Source organism: Microtus pennsylvanicus, chromosome 21 (genome assembly GCF_037038515.1).
Source record: "Microtus pennsylvanicus isolate mMicPen1 chromosome 21, mMicPen1.hap1, whole genome shotgun sequence".
Lineage (NCBI taxonomy): Eukaryota > Metazoa > Chordata > Mammalia > Rodentia > Cricetidae > Microtus > Microtus pennsylvanicus.
The window spans coordinates 14,804,284-14,814,867 of NC_134599.1; the positions used below are offsets into that span (position 1 = coordinate 14,804,284).

The 10,584-nt window shown below is 47.6% G+C and overlaps 2 protein-coding genes across 2 annotated transcripts; both read left to right on the top strand.

Moving 5' to 3' along the window:
- The first annotated feature begins 43 nt into the window (after window positions 1-43).
- LOC142839569 (intraflagellar transport protein 172 homolog) lies at window positions 44-6,063 on the top strand. Its single transcript, XM_075955790.1, has 10 exons — window positions 44-211; window positions 891-1,011; window positions 2,090-2,328; window positions 2,511-2,623; window positions 2,977-3,016; window positions 3,265-3,330; window positions 3,541-3,620; window positions 3,737-3,824; window positions 4,827-4,985; window positions 5,973-6,063. The coding sequence occupies exons 1-9, from the start codon at window positions 44-46 to the stop codon at window positions 4,845-4,847; spliced, it is 936 nt and encodes a 311-aa protein (XP_075811905.1). The 3' UTR covers window positions 4,848-4,985; window positions 5,973-6,063.
- Window positions 5,787-9,704, top strand: LOC142839570 (intraflagellar transport protein 172 homolog). Its single transcript, XM_075955791.1, has 8 exons — window positions 5,787-5,920; window positions 5,973-6,096; window positions 6,520-6,615; window positions 7,821-7,982; window positions 8,292-8,345; window positions 8,534-8,637; window positions 8,786-8,871; window positions 9,507-9,704. Exons 1-8 carry the CDS (start codon window positions 5,787-5,789, stop codon window positions 9,560-9,562), a joined length of 816 nt encoding a protein of 271 aa, XP_075811906.1. The 3' UTR covers window positions 9,563-9,704.
- The last annotated feature ends 880 nt before the right edge of the window (window positions 9,705-10,584 follow it).

Below are 10,584 nucleotides of genomic sequence, written 5' to 3' on the forward strand. Positions count from 1 at the left end.
GATACGAGGTGAGGTACCGACTGGGTGTCAAGCACTTATGAAAATGCCTGTTCTACTTTCCATTCCACTCAACCCCCAGGCAGTCCAGTCAGGCACGTATTGCAGAGAAACGCGTCCCCATCGATTGTGGGACTTGGGGATGTTTGCCCTGTGTGAGGAGAGCAGAAGTCGGTTAGAAGAAAGGAAAGCTGAAGGGATAGAGCCCTCACTCGTTGGTAGAACAATATAAAAAGTTGTACTCCTTGCTCAGTAAACTGGTACTGCTATCTGTCATTTCCAAATACCCTAATGGAAATATTGGAAATAGAAGCCTTTGGTCGCTAAAAAAAGATGATGTCATGGTGCAGCTGGGCCAGATGCCCAGGATGGACAACCTTGAAGAAGGATGAGCAGCCAAAGCTGATGAGGCGCCTGCACCCCCTTCTAGCCGACGGTAGTGAATGGCTGGCTCATGACCATGGTGATGGTGCCGCTATTTTCTGGTTGTAGTTTGAGGATTTGGGGGCAGTGATTCCCCTGCTGGCTCTGGACGTATTTGGGTTAGGTGTAGAAAGTAAAGGTGTTGTAAGCCAGACCTCTAGTAGCCCAAGTGGTGAATCCAACATTTGGCGTAGGAGCCAAATTTCATCTCAGGAGCCTGAGAGGACAGCTGGCGAGGGACACGCAGAGTAATTCACTGTGTGGTGATCACGTATTTTCTTTTTTGGTTTTTCTTTTTTAAGTCAGGGTCTCATATAGCTCAGGCTGACTTCAAACTCGCTGTGTAACTGTGGAGGACTTTGAATGCCTGACCGTCCTGCCTCCCCCTCCCAGGTGTTGGGATTGCAGGCGTGTGCCGTCTTACCTGCCATTCCCATATTCTTTTTATTTCTTTGCTTACTCTTGTGCAGTGCGAAGGCTCACACCTGGGGACTGATGAATACCAGACAAGCGCCCCATTATCTGGGCTGTACCCGTTTTTGCAGTGGTCACTTTCACCACGAACCTTTAGTGGACAGTTAACAGGGGAAAGTGACATTGTTTATTCCAAGTCTCAGTTCTAATTCTGCTGCTCCTTGTTTCCAAACTTATACTGTCTCTGTATTCCTGCCCAATAAATCCAAATCGTTAGCGGCCTCCAGAGGCCCTTCCTGAGCTAGCCCAGTCTACGCTTCCTGAGCTAGCCCAGTCTATGCTTCCTGAGCTAGCCCAGTCTATGCTTCCTGAGCTAGCCCAGACTACGCTTCCTGAGCTAGCCCAGTCTACGCTTCCTGAGCTAGCCCAGACTACGCTTCCTGAGCTAGCCCAGACTACGCTTCCTGAGCTAGCCCAGACTACGCTTCCTGCCCTGCCTCCTCTCTTGTTGGCAGTCTCAGCTTCCTTAAATTGCTGGTCCTTGGCCAGAGCTTGACTTCGTTCATGCTACTCATTACATCTGAAGTAATTTACCATTCGATGGCATCCCTTCTTCAAAGTTTAATCTTGACCATTTAAGCATAAAATTGTCTTGGGCTTCTCTAAATTATTACTACACTCAGAACATATTTTTCTTATGGGACATTTCCAATTTCTCAGCGTCCAATTAGAACCTAGGGTAGGATCTGTGCTTTGCTCTTTGTCTCTCTGTCGTCTTCCAGCCAAGTGTCTTTGACAGTAAAGTGCTGGAAAACATTAATTGAATGAGTAGCTATAAAGGCTAAAATTTATCAGATGAATTGATTTTTTTTTCAGTCGCAAACCTGAAAGATAAGGAACAAGGAGGCCATTGCTTTTGGAACGGTTGATGCATTACATTTGTATCATGAGTCTCAGAAAAACACATTAGGGGACAAGGAGATGTGGCCTGGTAGTATAGTGTTTGCTTGTCTCGAGTGAAGCCCTGAGTCCTGTCCCCAGCATGGTATAAACTAGACAGGGTGGTGTACGCCTGGAATCCTAGCACTCAGGAGGTAGAGACAGGAGGATCAGAAGTTCAAGTCATCCCTGCCATACAGTGAATCTGAGGTCTGTCTGGGCCACGTGAGGCCCTGGAGACTATTATTCTTACAGTTCAGGTATCCGAGCAATTTGTCTCATTTTGTTTAGTTTTGAGAGAAAACCTGTGACGTAGATGTAGAACAAAGGCACACGAAGACTGATGGACCTGGAGACGCTCTGTGTGCTGGAGACCAGCGCCGTGTTTACAGTACCCCTTTGCCTCTGCAGGATGGAGCTGCGAAGGTGACTTGTATGGCCTGGTCCCAGAACAACGCTAAATTTGCTGTCTGCACAGTGGACCGAGTGGTATTGCTGTACGATGAGCATGGGGAGCGGAGAGACAAGTTCTCCACCAAGCCAGCTGACATGAAGGTGGAGAGGACTCGCATGTGCTCCAACACGTTATCCGAGAAAGCTGTGTGACCTGCCTTCTAGCCGTAGACATGGGCAATGGTCTACTCTATTTCTCACTATAAACTTTCTGGTCTCTTGGGAAATGTGTGTGTTTTCTTTTCTCCTTCATTTCTACTCATTATCTTTGTTTTTACTCCTAGTATGGCAGGAAGAACTACATGGTAAAGGGCATGGCTTTCTCTCCTGATTCCACTAAAATTGCCATCGGACAGACTGACAACATCATCTTTGTCTACAAGATTGGAGAAGATTGGTGAGGACAGGATGGGGGCTAGGCGGGTTGTGGCCACTAAAGAAGAGTTGGGCATGGGAAATACCTCGCTGGGATAATGATGAAATCAGGCATGGAAGGCAGGGGCTTTCTAGAGCCTGATTCTGTTGTGTCCACCTCTGCCTGCCCCACCTGTCCTGCAGTCCCATCCCTGGAGGGATGAGTGTAAGCCAGCAGAAGGTCCCGAGAGCCAGTGATATGCTGTGTCATTGGCATAGCTCCAGGGCTCCTTGGGGACCCACTCACTTCTCCATCAGACCTCCCACAGAGGGCCATGTCGGGCAGTTCATTGGGAAGTGATTTTTAAGGTTGCTTCCTTGCCTTTTGTCTGACAGGGGTGACAAGAAGGTCATCTGTAACAAGTTCATCCAGACGGTAAAGTTCAGAGATGAGCCGCACCTGCTTCCCTCCTTGTAAATGTAACAGGAATTGCCTTTTTCAATGTCTGACCCCGACTTGACCTGCTAAAGGATGGTGTTGTCACCTGCTTGAGAGCCTTGTTGTGTCCCCTGCATGCCTTTTCCTCCTGGAGAGGACTAGAATGACGGTGTGTGGTGGGTGGCGGTTGTTCTGAGTGTGCCAGTCCACACAGGCGGGTCACCCTTTCACCCCTTCTCATACAGAGTGCTGTCACCTGTCTACAGTGGCCTGCAGAGTACATTATTGTCTTCGGACTGGCTGAAGGCAAGGTAACGGAGGAGAGGGAGACACAGGTTAGGTATTTGGGGGGGATAGTGTCCTGGGGTGCCGGGCAATATGGTTCATCTTTCCCCTGGAGCTCTAGTGCGTACTTGAGAAAAATGCATGAGGACTAATTTTGTCATTTGGCATTTTTACTTCTGTTTCTCCGTGCCTGGGTGACACTGTAAGTAGCCTAGCCAGACTTGTTTGGTTTTCAGGTTCGCTTAGCAAACACTAAAACTAACAAGTCGTCTACCATCTATGGGACGGACTCGTATGTGGTGGCGCTGACAACCAAGTGAGTAACAGAAGTAGACTGGGACTGTCAGGACAAAGCTGCATTTGATGGAAAGGGGACTGTCACGGGGCGGAAGTCCCTCCCTCTGTGCCCACCTCTCTGCCTCTGCCCTTCAGTTGCTCTGGGAAAGGCATCCTCTCAGGTCACACAGACGGCACCATCGTCAGGTATTTCTTCGATGATGAAGGCTCCGGAGAGTCACAGGTATGAAGGGCGCACACTCACTCTGGGGTGGGGTGGACATTCCAGGAGCCCTCCCGGGGAAGCTGCAGGTTTAAGCACCATGACTGGAAAAGGGCAATCATGGAGAGAAGCGTTTGGTGCCATCACGGAGACTGGTGTTCAGGAGGCTAGAACTCACTATTTATAGGGAGGAGTGGGCGGAAGGGACCTTGAAAGAAGGGAAATAAAGACTCTAAGGGGGACAAAAAGTGAAAATTATTTCCATTTATGTAAATACATACATATACACAAATGTATGTATATGTATATATATACACATGTTTATGTAATGTATATACATCTAAATACATAGGAGAAAAAAGTTAACAGCCCATCAAGATACCTCAGCAGGTAAAGGTGCCCAGTGCCAAACCTGACAGGACCCTTGCCATGCAAGGACAGAAGTGACTTCCGCAAGTCATCCTCTGCCCTTCAACCATGTGTGCACATATGCAAAACAAAAACACACACAAATAAATGAGATGTTAAAGAATTAACTATTTAATAAAATAAAATAAAAAAAGATAGACATACAGGGAAACTTTGCTGTTTTGCTCTGTATAATTTAGTACTGTGGAATTGTTTACATTGTGAGTTACCCACATAATTCAATTTAGCCCTTCTTGAAGCCATGTACTCTCTTGGACCTAGACAGTGTTGGTTACTGTGTGTCGTCTCTCTTTGGGTGGCTTTACTAGTACGTACCAGAGGTCTCAACACACCACTGTGAGTACACGGCCCATGTACACATGGCATGCGTGTGCTCATGATACAGAGACAGGCTGTGAAGCCTTCAGAATTCGGGCGTGTTGATGTGGGAAATGCTGGCAGGAAGGCTCGCTTTCTCTCCGGGGTGGGATGGTCAAGAGTGTGTGGATCAGCTGCTAGCCTAGCATTCGCAACAAACAATTGAAATATTCTGTCCCGGGGGAAGTTGGTTAACCACCCATGCCCACCGTATGCCTTGGCTTGGGCAACCAACAGCATCGTGGCAGCAGGCTGTGATCGGAGGATTGTGGCCTGTGGAAAGGAAGGCCACGTGCTACAGACTTTCGACTACAGCCGTGACCCTCGGGAGCGTGAATTCACCACAGCTGCAGCAAGTCCTGGAGTCTAGTCTGTCGTGCTAGGAAGCTACGACAGGTAGGTCCCCTGGCCAGTCGCATCTTTGTTTTTTTTGTTTTTTGAGACAGGGTTTCTCCGTAGCTTTTGGTTCCTGTCCTGGAACTAGCTCTTGTAGACCAGTCTGGCCTCGAACTCACAGAGATCCGCCTGCCTCTGCCTCCCGAGTGCTGCGATTAAAGGCGTGCGCCACCACCACCCGGCCCAGTTGCATCTTCTACCTTTCTCTGTGAGCTCTGCCCTAGCCAAGTTCTGAACCGCAGCGGGGACAGAAGCAATGTCCTGTTGAAAGGGATTCTCAGATTGTTGTCTGCTTCAGGATGCGCTGTGCTGCCTCAGCCTGGACTCCACAGCAGAGGCCATCGCATTCCCCATGTCCCCCTGCCTCGTCCCCACTATGCCATTGTGTTCTAGTTTGAGAAGAAGGCTGAGTAGCCATCTTCATCGTCAGTGCCTGAACAGGCATGGTCTGTAATGTAGCCGCCATTTGGTGAATGAATAAAGAAACAGCCAAGCAGCTAGGGTCAGGTCTCTTTGTCTGTCTGTCTTTATGTCCTTCCAATCTCACGTGTCTCCTTAGGTTCCATCCTTCTTTGACTCCTACACTCTGTTTCTTCCTCTTCCCTCTCCTGGCAGTCTGTTTGTCTCACTTGTCCTGCTGTCCTGCTGTCTCTACTTCTGGCTTTTGTGTTGTTGTTGGTTTTTGAGACAGGGTCTCATTCTGTGGCCCCAGCTAGCCTGTAACTCACTGGGTAGACCAGGCTGGCCTCAAACTTACAGTGATCCTCCTGCCTCTGCCTCTCACCTGTTGGCATTACAGGCATGTACCACCACACCTGGCATCCATCTTCTACCTGCTCCTTTCACCCTACTCCCTCAACTCCCCGCACCCTTTCCCCTCCCGTTGGGCTGCCTCGCTGGTCTGCCCTTTTGCGTTTGCTTCCCTTTCTGGTAGAGTGAGATGCTTCCCTATCAGTACTGGTCTATTTTCACTCTTTACCTTTCTAGACTCCGGGTGTTCAACTGGAGTCCTCGAAGAAGCATCTGGGAAGAGGCCAAGCCCAAGGAGATTGCCAACTTATACACCATCACAGCCTTGGCGTGGAAGCGGGACGGCTCCCGGCCCTGTGCGGTGTGTTGTTAGGAGCCCCTTTCTGTACTGGTGATTGTCTCCAAACTACAGTAAAATAGAAACTACTCCCTATGCCAAGGGAGTCACTCTACTCTGACACAAGAGAACTCCAGCTACCTTGTGACTTCAACCTAAAAAAATCTGTTAAAGGCAGGAAAGGGAAACTTACACTTTCCAGGAGGCCCTGAGGGACACGCTTGTCCAGGACAGCCTGATTTCCCTTCATTGTCCAACCCACATGTGATCCCTGTAAGTCCTGGGATTGCCACTTTTTTTCTGATATGTTCAGAATCTGCCCACCCTTTTGCTGGCCTCTTGTGTCTAGATTGTGACACTGAGGTCTGAGGTCTTGGGGTATATCCAGATACCGTCCTTGGCCAGCGCGCCGTGCATCTCCTTCCATGCTGTCCCCCTCTCTCTCAGGGCACCCTCTGTGGTGGGGTGGAACAGTTTGACTGCTGCCTCCGAAGGAGTATTTACAAGAACAAGTTTGAGCTGACGTATGTGGGACCCAGCCAGGTGAGCAGCTGATGGTCTAGCATGCTGAGACCTCTCATGGCTCATTTGTCCTTGTAACATTTCCCCCACCTGCTGGCCACAGCCACAGTGTCAAATTTAACCTTCCTCCCTCTGGCAGAGCTATTGTAGGGAACTGAATGTGTCAGAGCAACTTCTGGCAACCCTCCTGCTAGGTAGTTGTTCTAACCCATCGCAAGCAAAGGTTTACACACCTGGTTCAAGAGATACAGGGATTGGTGCCTGTATCTCCCCAGTGTGAAGCTGTTCTCAGCGCCGCCCACTAGAGTTGTGGACGTGTATGATCACAGGCGAACTGTAGTGCGCAGGACTCTGTTGTCCCAGAGGCACGCGTCTCACTCTCCCACTTCCCTTCCCTCGCTCTTATTACCAGTTTGTTCCTGGATCTTTCCAGTCTCTCCAGAAACGCTATCCTTTCTCTACTGTGTTAGATCTGTTAAGGACCGAGAGTACAAAGGTAATTTATCTGTAAGACATCGCACCAGGGCCAGAGATACGGCTCTTACTATTCTTACACAGAACACAAGTTCAGTTCCCAGGGCCATGTTAGTGTCTCACAATCACTGGGTCTTCAGCCTTGGGGATCAACACCCTCTTCTGCCATCCGGCACCTGCACTCACCTTTGTACACACCCACACATGTAATTCAAATTCTTTGTAAAAAAGACATTGTGCTCTGGTATGTGGCCAGTGAGCTTGAGGCCAGCCTGATCTATATAGCAAGTTCCAGGCCAACCAGGGCTACATGTCTCAAAAAAGAAAAAAAGTAGAAGAGGAAGAAAAAGAAAGAAAATCTTAGCATTTAGGAGGATGGCCAGTTGGAGGTCATCTTAGGCACATGATGATATAATAACGATAATAATAGGTTCATAATTATATAACAGTAATGATGATATAGTATTCTGTCTTCATCGGTAAAGAGCTTTGTACTAAGAAGTGCGGGAACAAAGTGAGTGATTAGTGTTACCGAGTAGAGCTCTCAGAATCGAATGGCCATGGACAGCCCAGGCCATGGGGAAGTATTTCCTAGGTAGCAAACCCCTGTGTGGGTGCAAGTGTTGTCCTTAGCAACAGCATCCCAGGCCGAGGGAGAAACAAGATATCCTGGAGTTGCGTGAGGGACCAGAGCACCTTCACTCTTCTCCTGCTCTGGGAAAGCCTGATGGGTTGGACTGGTCCCTTCCCAGGTGATAGTGAAGAACCTGTCTTCAGGGACCAGGGTGGTGCTCAAGTCCCACTATGGCTATGAGGTAGAAGAGGTGAAGATCCTGGGGAAGGAACGGTACTTGGTGGCTCACACATCGGACACGGTGCTGCTCGGAGACTTGAACACCAATCGCCTCAGTGAAGTAGGAACCGAGAGAGGAAGGGTGGGTAATGGGATGTCTTGGCTTGCTAATTCTGAAGATGCAGGCCCTAAGAAGTAAGATTCCCCATAGGATACCATTCTGATATTATTTCCTGGAATATAAACTTCCACAGTCAGACTGGTTTCTCTTGGAAATATGAGGATCAGGGCAAGAGTCTGATACAGAGCGCCTTTTGTGTAACGTCAAAACCTCCCTGAATACCATTTCTCTTCTTTGCCACTGACATCCTCCAGCCTTGTCTTGGGTGATTGTCTACATTGTCTATGATGTTTTCTCCTCACTTTGCAGATAGCCTGGCAGGGATCTGGTGGCAATGAGAAATATTTCTTTGAAAATGAGAATGTGAGTAGCCGCGATTCCCTGCCCCCATTTCAGTAAGCGGGAGCTTCTAGTCAGAGGGGCGAGAGGCGAGGGATGGGGAGACTGCAGGTAAAGGGTGGGGATGAAACAGGAAAAGACAGGGAGAGGTCACCCTGAACTACAGTGCCCCTTCCCCCACTTCTCTCCACACCGCCTCCATTCTTCCCCAGGTGTGCATGATCTTCAGTGCTGGAGAGCTTACCCTGGTGGAATATGGGAGTAATGACTCCTTGGGTTCTGTACGCACTGAATTCATGAACCCTCACCTCATCAGGTAACTGAACCCTGAATATCCAGAATGGGACTTCTAAAGTGTGTGTCCCCAGATCAGGCTAAAAATGTTGTCCCATGTTCTATTTCAGAACCCTCCAGAAGACCCTAGCTAAGCCCATTTTACCTTACCTTGTTGTTTCATGTTTCAGCATCCGTATCAACGAGAGGTGCCAGCGAGGAATGGAAGATAATAAGAAACTGGCTTATCTTGTTGATATTAAGACTATTGCTATAGGTAAGATGCTTTTATAACTTTAATACTGACATCAATACCTGGATTGCACTTGTGTATCATGAGCATATTCGGTGATGAACCTGAAAGGCACTAGGTAAGTATGTAACCTCATATTTACAGTGTTAGAGAAAATGTTTAAGTCCCTGTGGGGATGCCTTTATGAAGTGTCTGGCTATGGATACATTCATGCTCAGGCCTGTCAGAAGGCCTGTCCATAGAATTACCATGTTCTCTCATCATATATCTTATGGGCAGCAAGTTGTGAACAGTAGAGAAGAATTATCCGCAAATTTAGGGATTTTCCTGCATAGACGTCATCAAATCCTAGACTCTTTAGAACTGGAAGGACTGTATTTTATATTTATGTTATTAGTAACCCTTATTATTAGTAACTAGTAACAATAGAAATGTAATTTGCATTTCACAATCTCCACTTTATGATTTCTGTCACCAAATGTTCCAAGCATGGAAGGAAGAACTAAGACTAGCTTAGGATCGTGCAGAAGGTGTAGAGACGAGCATGCCACATAGTATGTCTGTAAGGATGGGACTGGCGTCAGCTACCCTGTCCGTACTTACTGCTCTGTGAGCTTACCAAAGTTACTTCGTCTTTCTTAGTGTCTTAACCCACACAGTGAACGAAGACAGCACCTATGTCAGAGGGAAGCACTCATCCTTCCCTGCCACATAATCGTTAATAAAAGTCCAGCTGCTGAGAGTCATGACCTATTGTTAATACTTGCTTATCCACGCCTAGTGCTGTTAAATCAGAACTTTTTGTTGCATTTACATTTAGTTTTTTACCTCATCTCTTACTCATGAGCATTTAGAGAGTGGTTTTTTGTTTGTTTGTTTGTTTTGGGGTTTTTTTTTTCATTGTTTGGTTTGGTTTTATTTTATTTGAGACAGGGTTTCTCTGTGTAACCCAGGCTGGCCTGGAACTCACTCTGTAGCCCAGGCTGGCCTCGAAATCAGAGAGATCCACCTGCCTCTGCCTCCCATGTGCTGGGACAAAAGGTGTGTGCTGCCACAGCCTGCTGAGTATTAATTTTTTAAAGGTTTATTTTAGTTGAATGGATATTTGCCTGCATGTATGGCTGTGTACCATGTGCATACCTTATGCCTTTGGAGGCCAAAAGAGGGCAGTGGGATCCCTGGAACTTGGTGGGTGTGAGCTGCCATGTGGGTGCTGGGGATTGAACCTGAGTCCTCTGGAAGAACAGTCAGTACTTTTAACCACTGAGCCATTTCTTCAACCCCTAGTTGTTTGGGGGGTTTCTTGTTTGGTGTGGTTTTAATCACATTACTGCTACTTGCTGAGGTCCATGCTTAGAGCAGAATTGCTGAATCATAGGAGCAGCTGTGCCTTCAGCCTAAGTGTCTCCCATTGCTCTCCAAAGAGGACGATCAATGTCCGTTCCTCTCCCAGTCAGAGTTCCTATTCTTCCACATCCTCTCCAGGACTTGAAATGCGTGGTGTGTGTGCAATGCCATTTCACTTACTTATTGTTCACTTGGATTTCTCTTCTGTGACTTCCAGTTTCTCATCCCTTATGCATTGTGAAAGTCAAGTGGCCTCTTTGTTAGAGATGTGAAATTCTGTATATAACCTCTGATGGTTACTTACATTGTAGTTTTTTTCTCAGTATGTGTGGCTTGAGTTTTCTCTCTTTTAGGTATCTTTAGTATTGAGACATTTAAAATTTTATTGTA

Bases quoted from the DNA above. Each gene is read 5' to 3' on its own strand.
- LOC142839569 (XM_075955790.1), top strand. From the start codon at position 44: ATGCCTGTTCTACTTTCCATTCCACTCAACCCCCAGGCAGTCCAGTCA. The intron at 212-890 runs GTTGGTAGAACA...ACTCTTGTGCAG, and splicing joins AAGGGATAGAGCCCTCACTC to TGCGAAGGCTCACACCTGGG. The intron at 1,012-2,089 runs GTGACATTGTTT...CCTGTGACGTAG, and splicing joins TGGACAGTTAACAGGGGAAA to ATGTAGAACAAAGGCACACG.
- LOC142839570 (XM_075955791.1), top strand. From the start codon at position 5,787: ATGTACCACCACACCTGGCATCCATCTTCTACCTGCTCCTTTCACCCT. The intron at 6,616-7,820 runs GTGAGCAGCTGA...GTCCCTTCCCAG, and splicing joins CGTATGTGGGACCCAGCCAG to GTGATAGTGAAGAACCTGTC. The intron at 8,872-9,506 runs GTAAGATGCTTT...TAACCCACACAG, and splicing joins TATTAAGACTATTGCTATAG to TGAACGAAGACAGCACCTAT.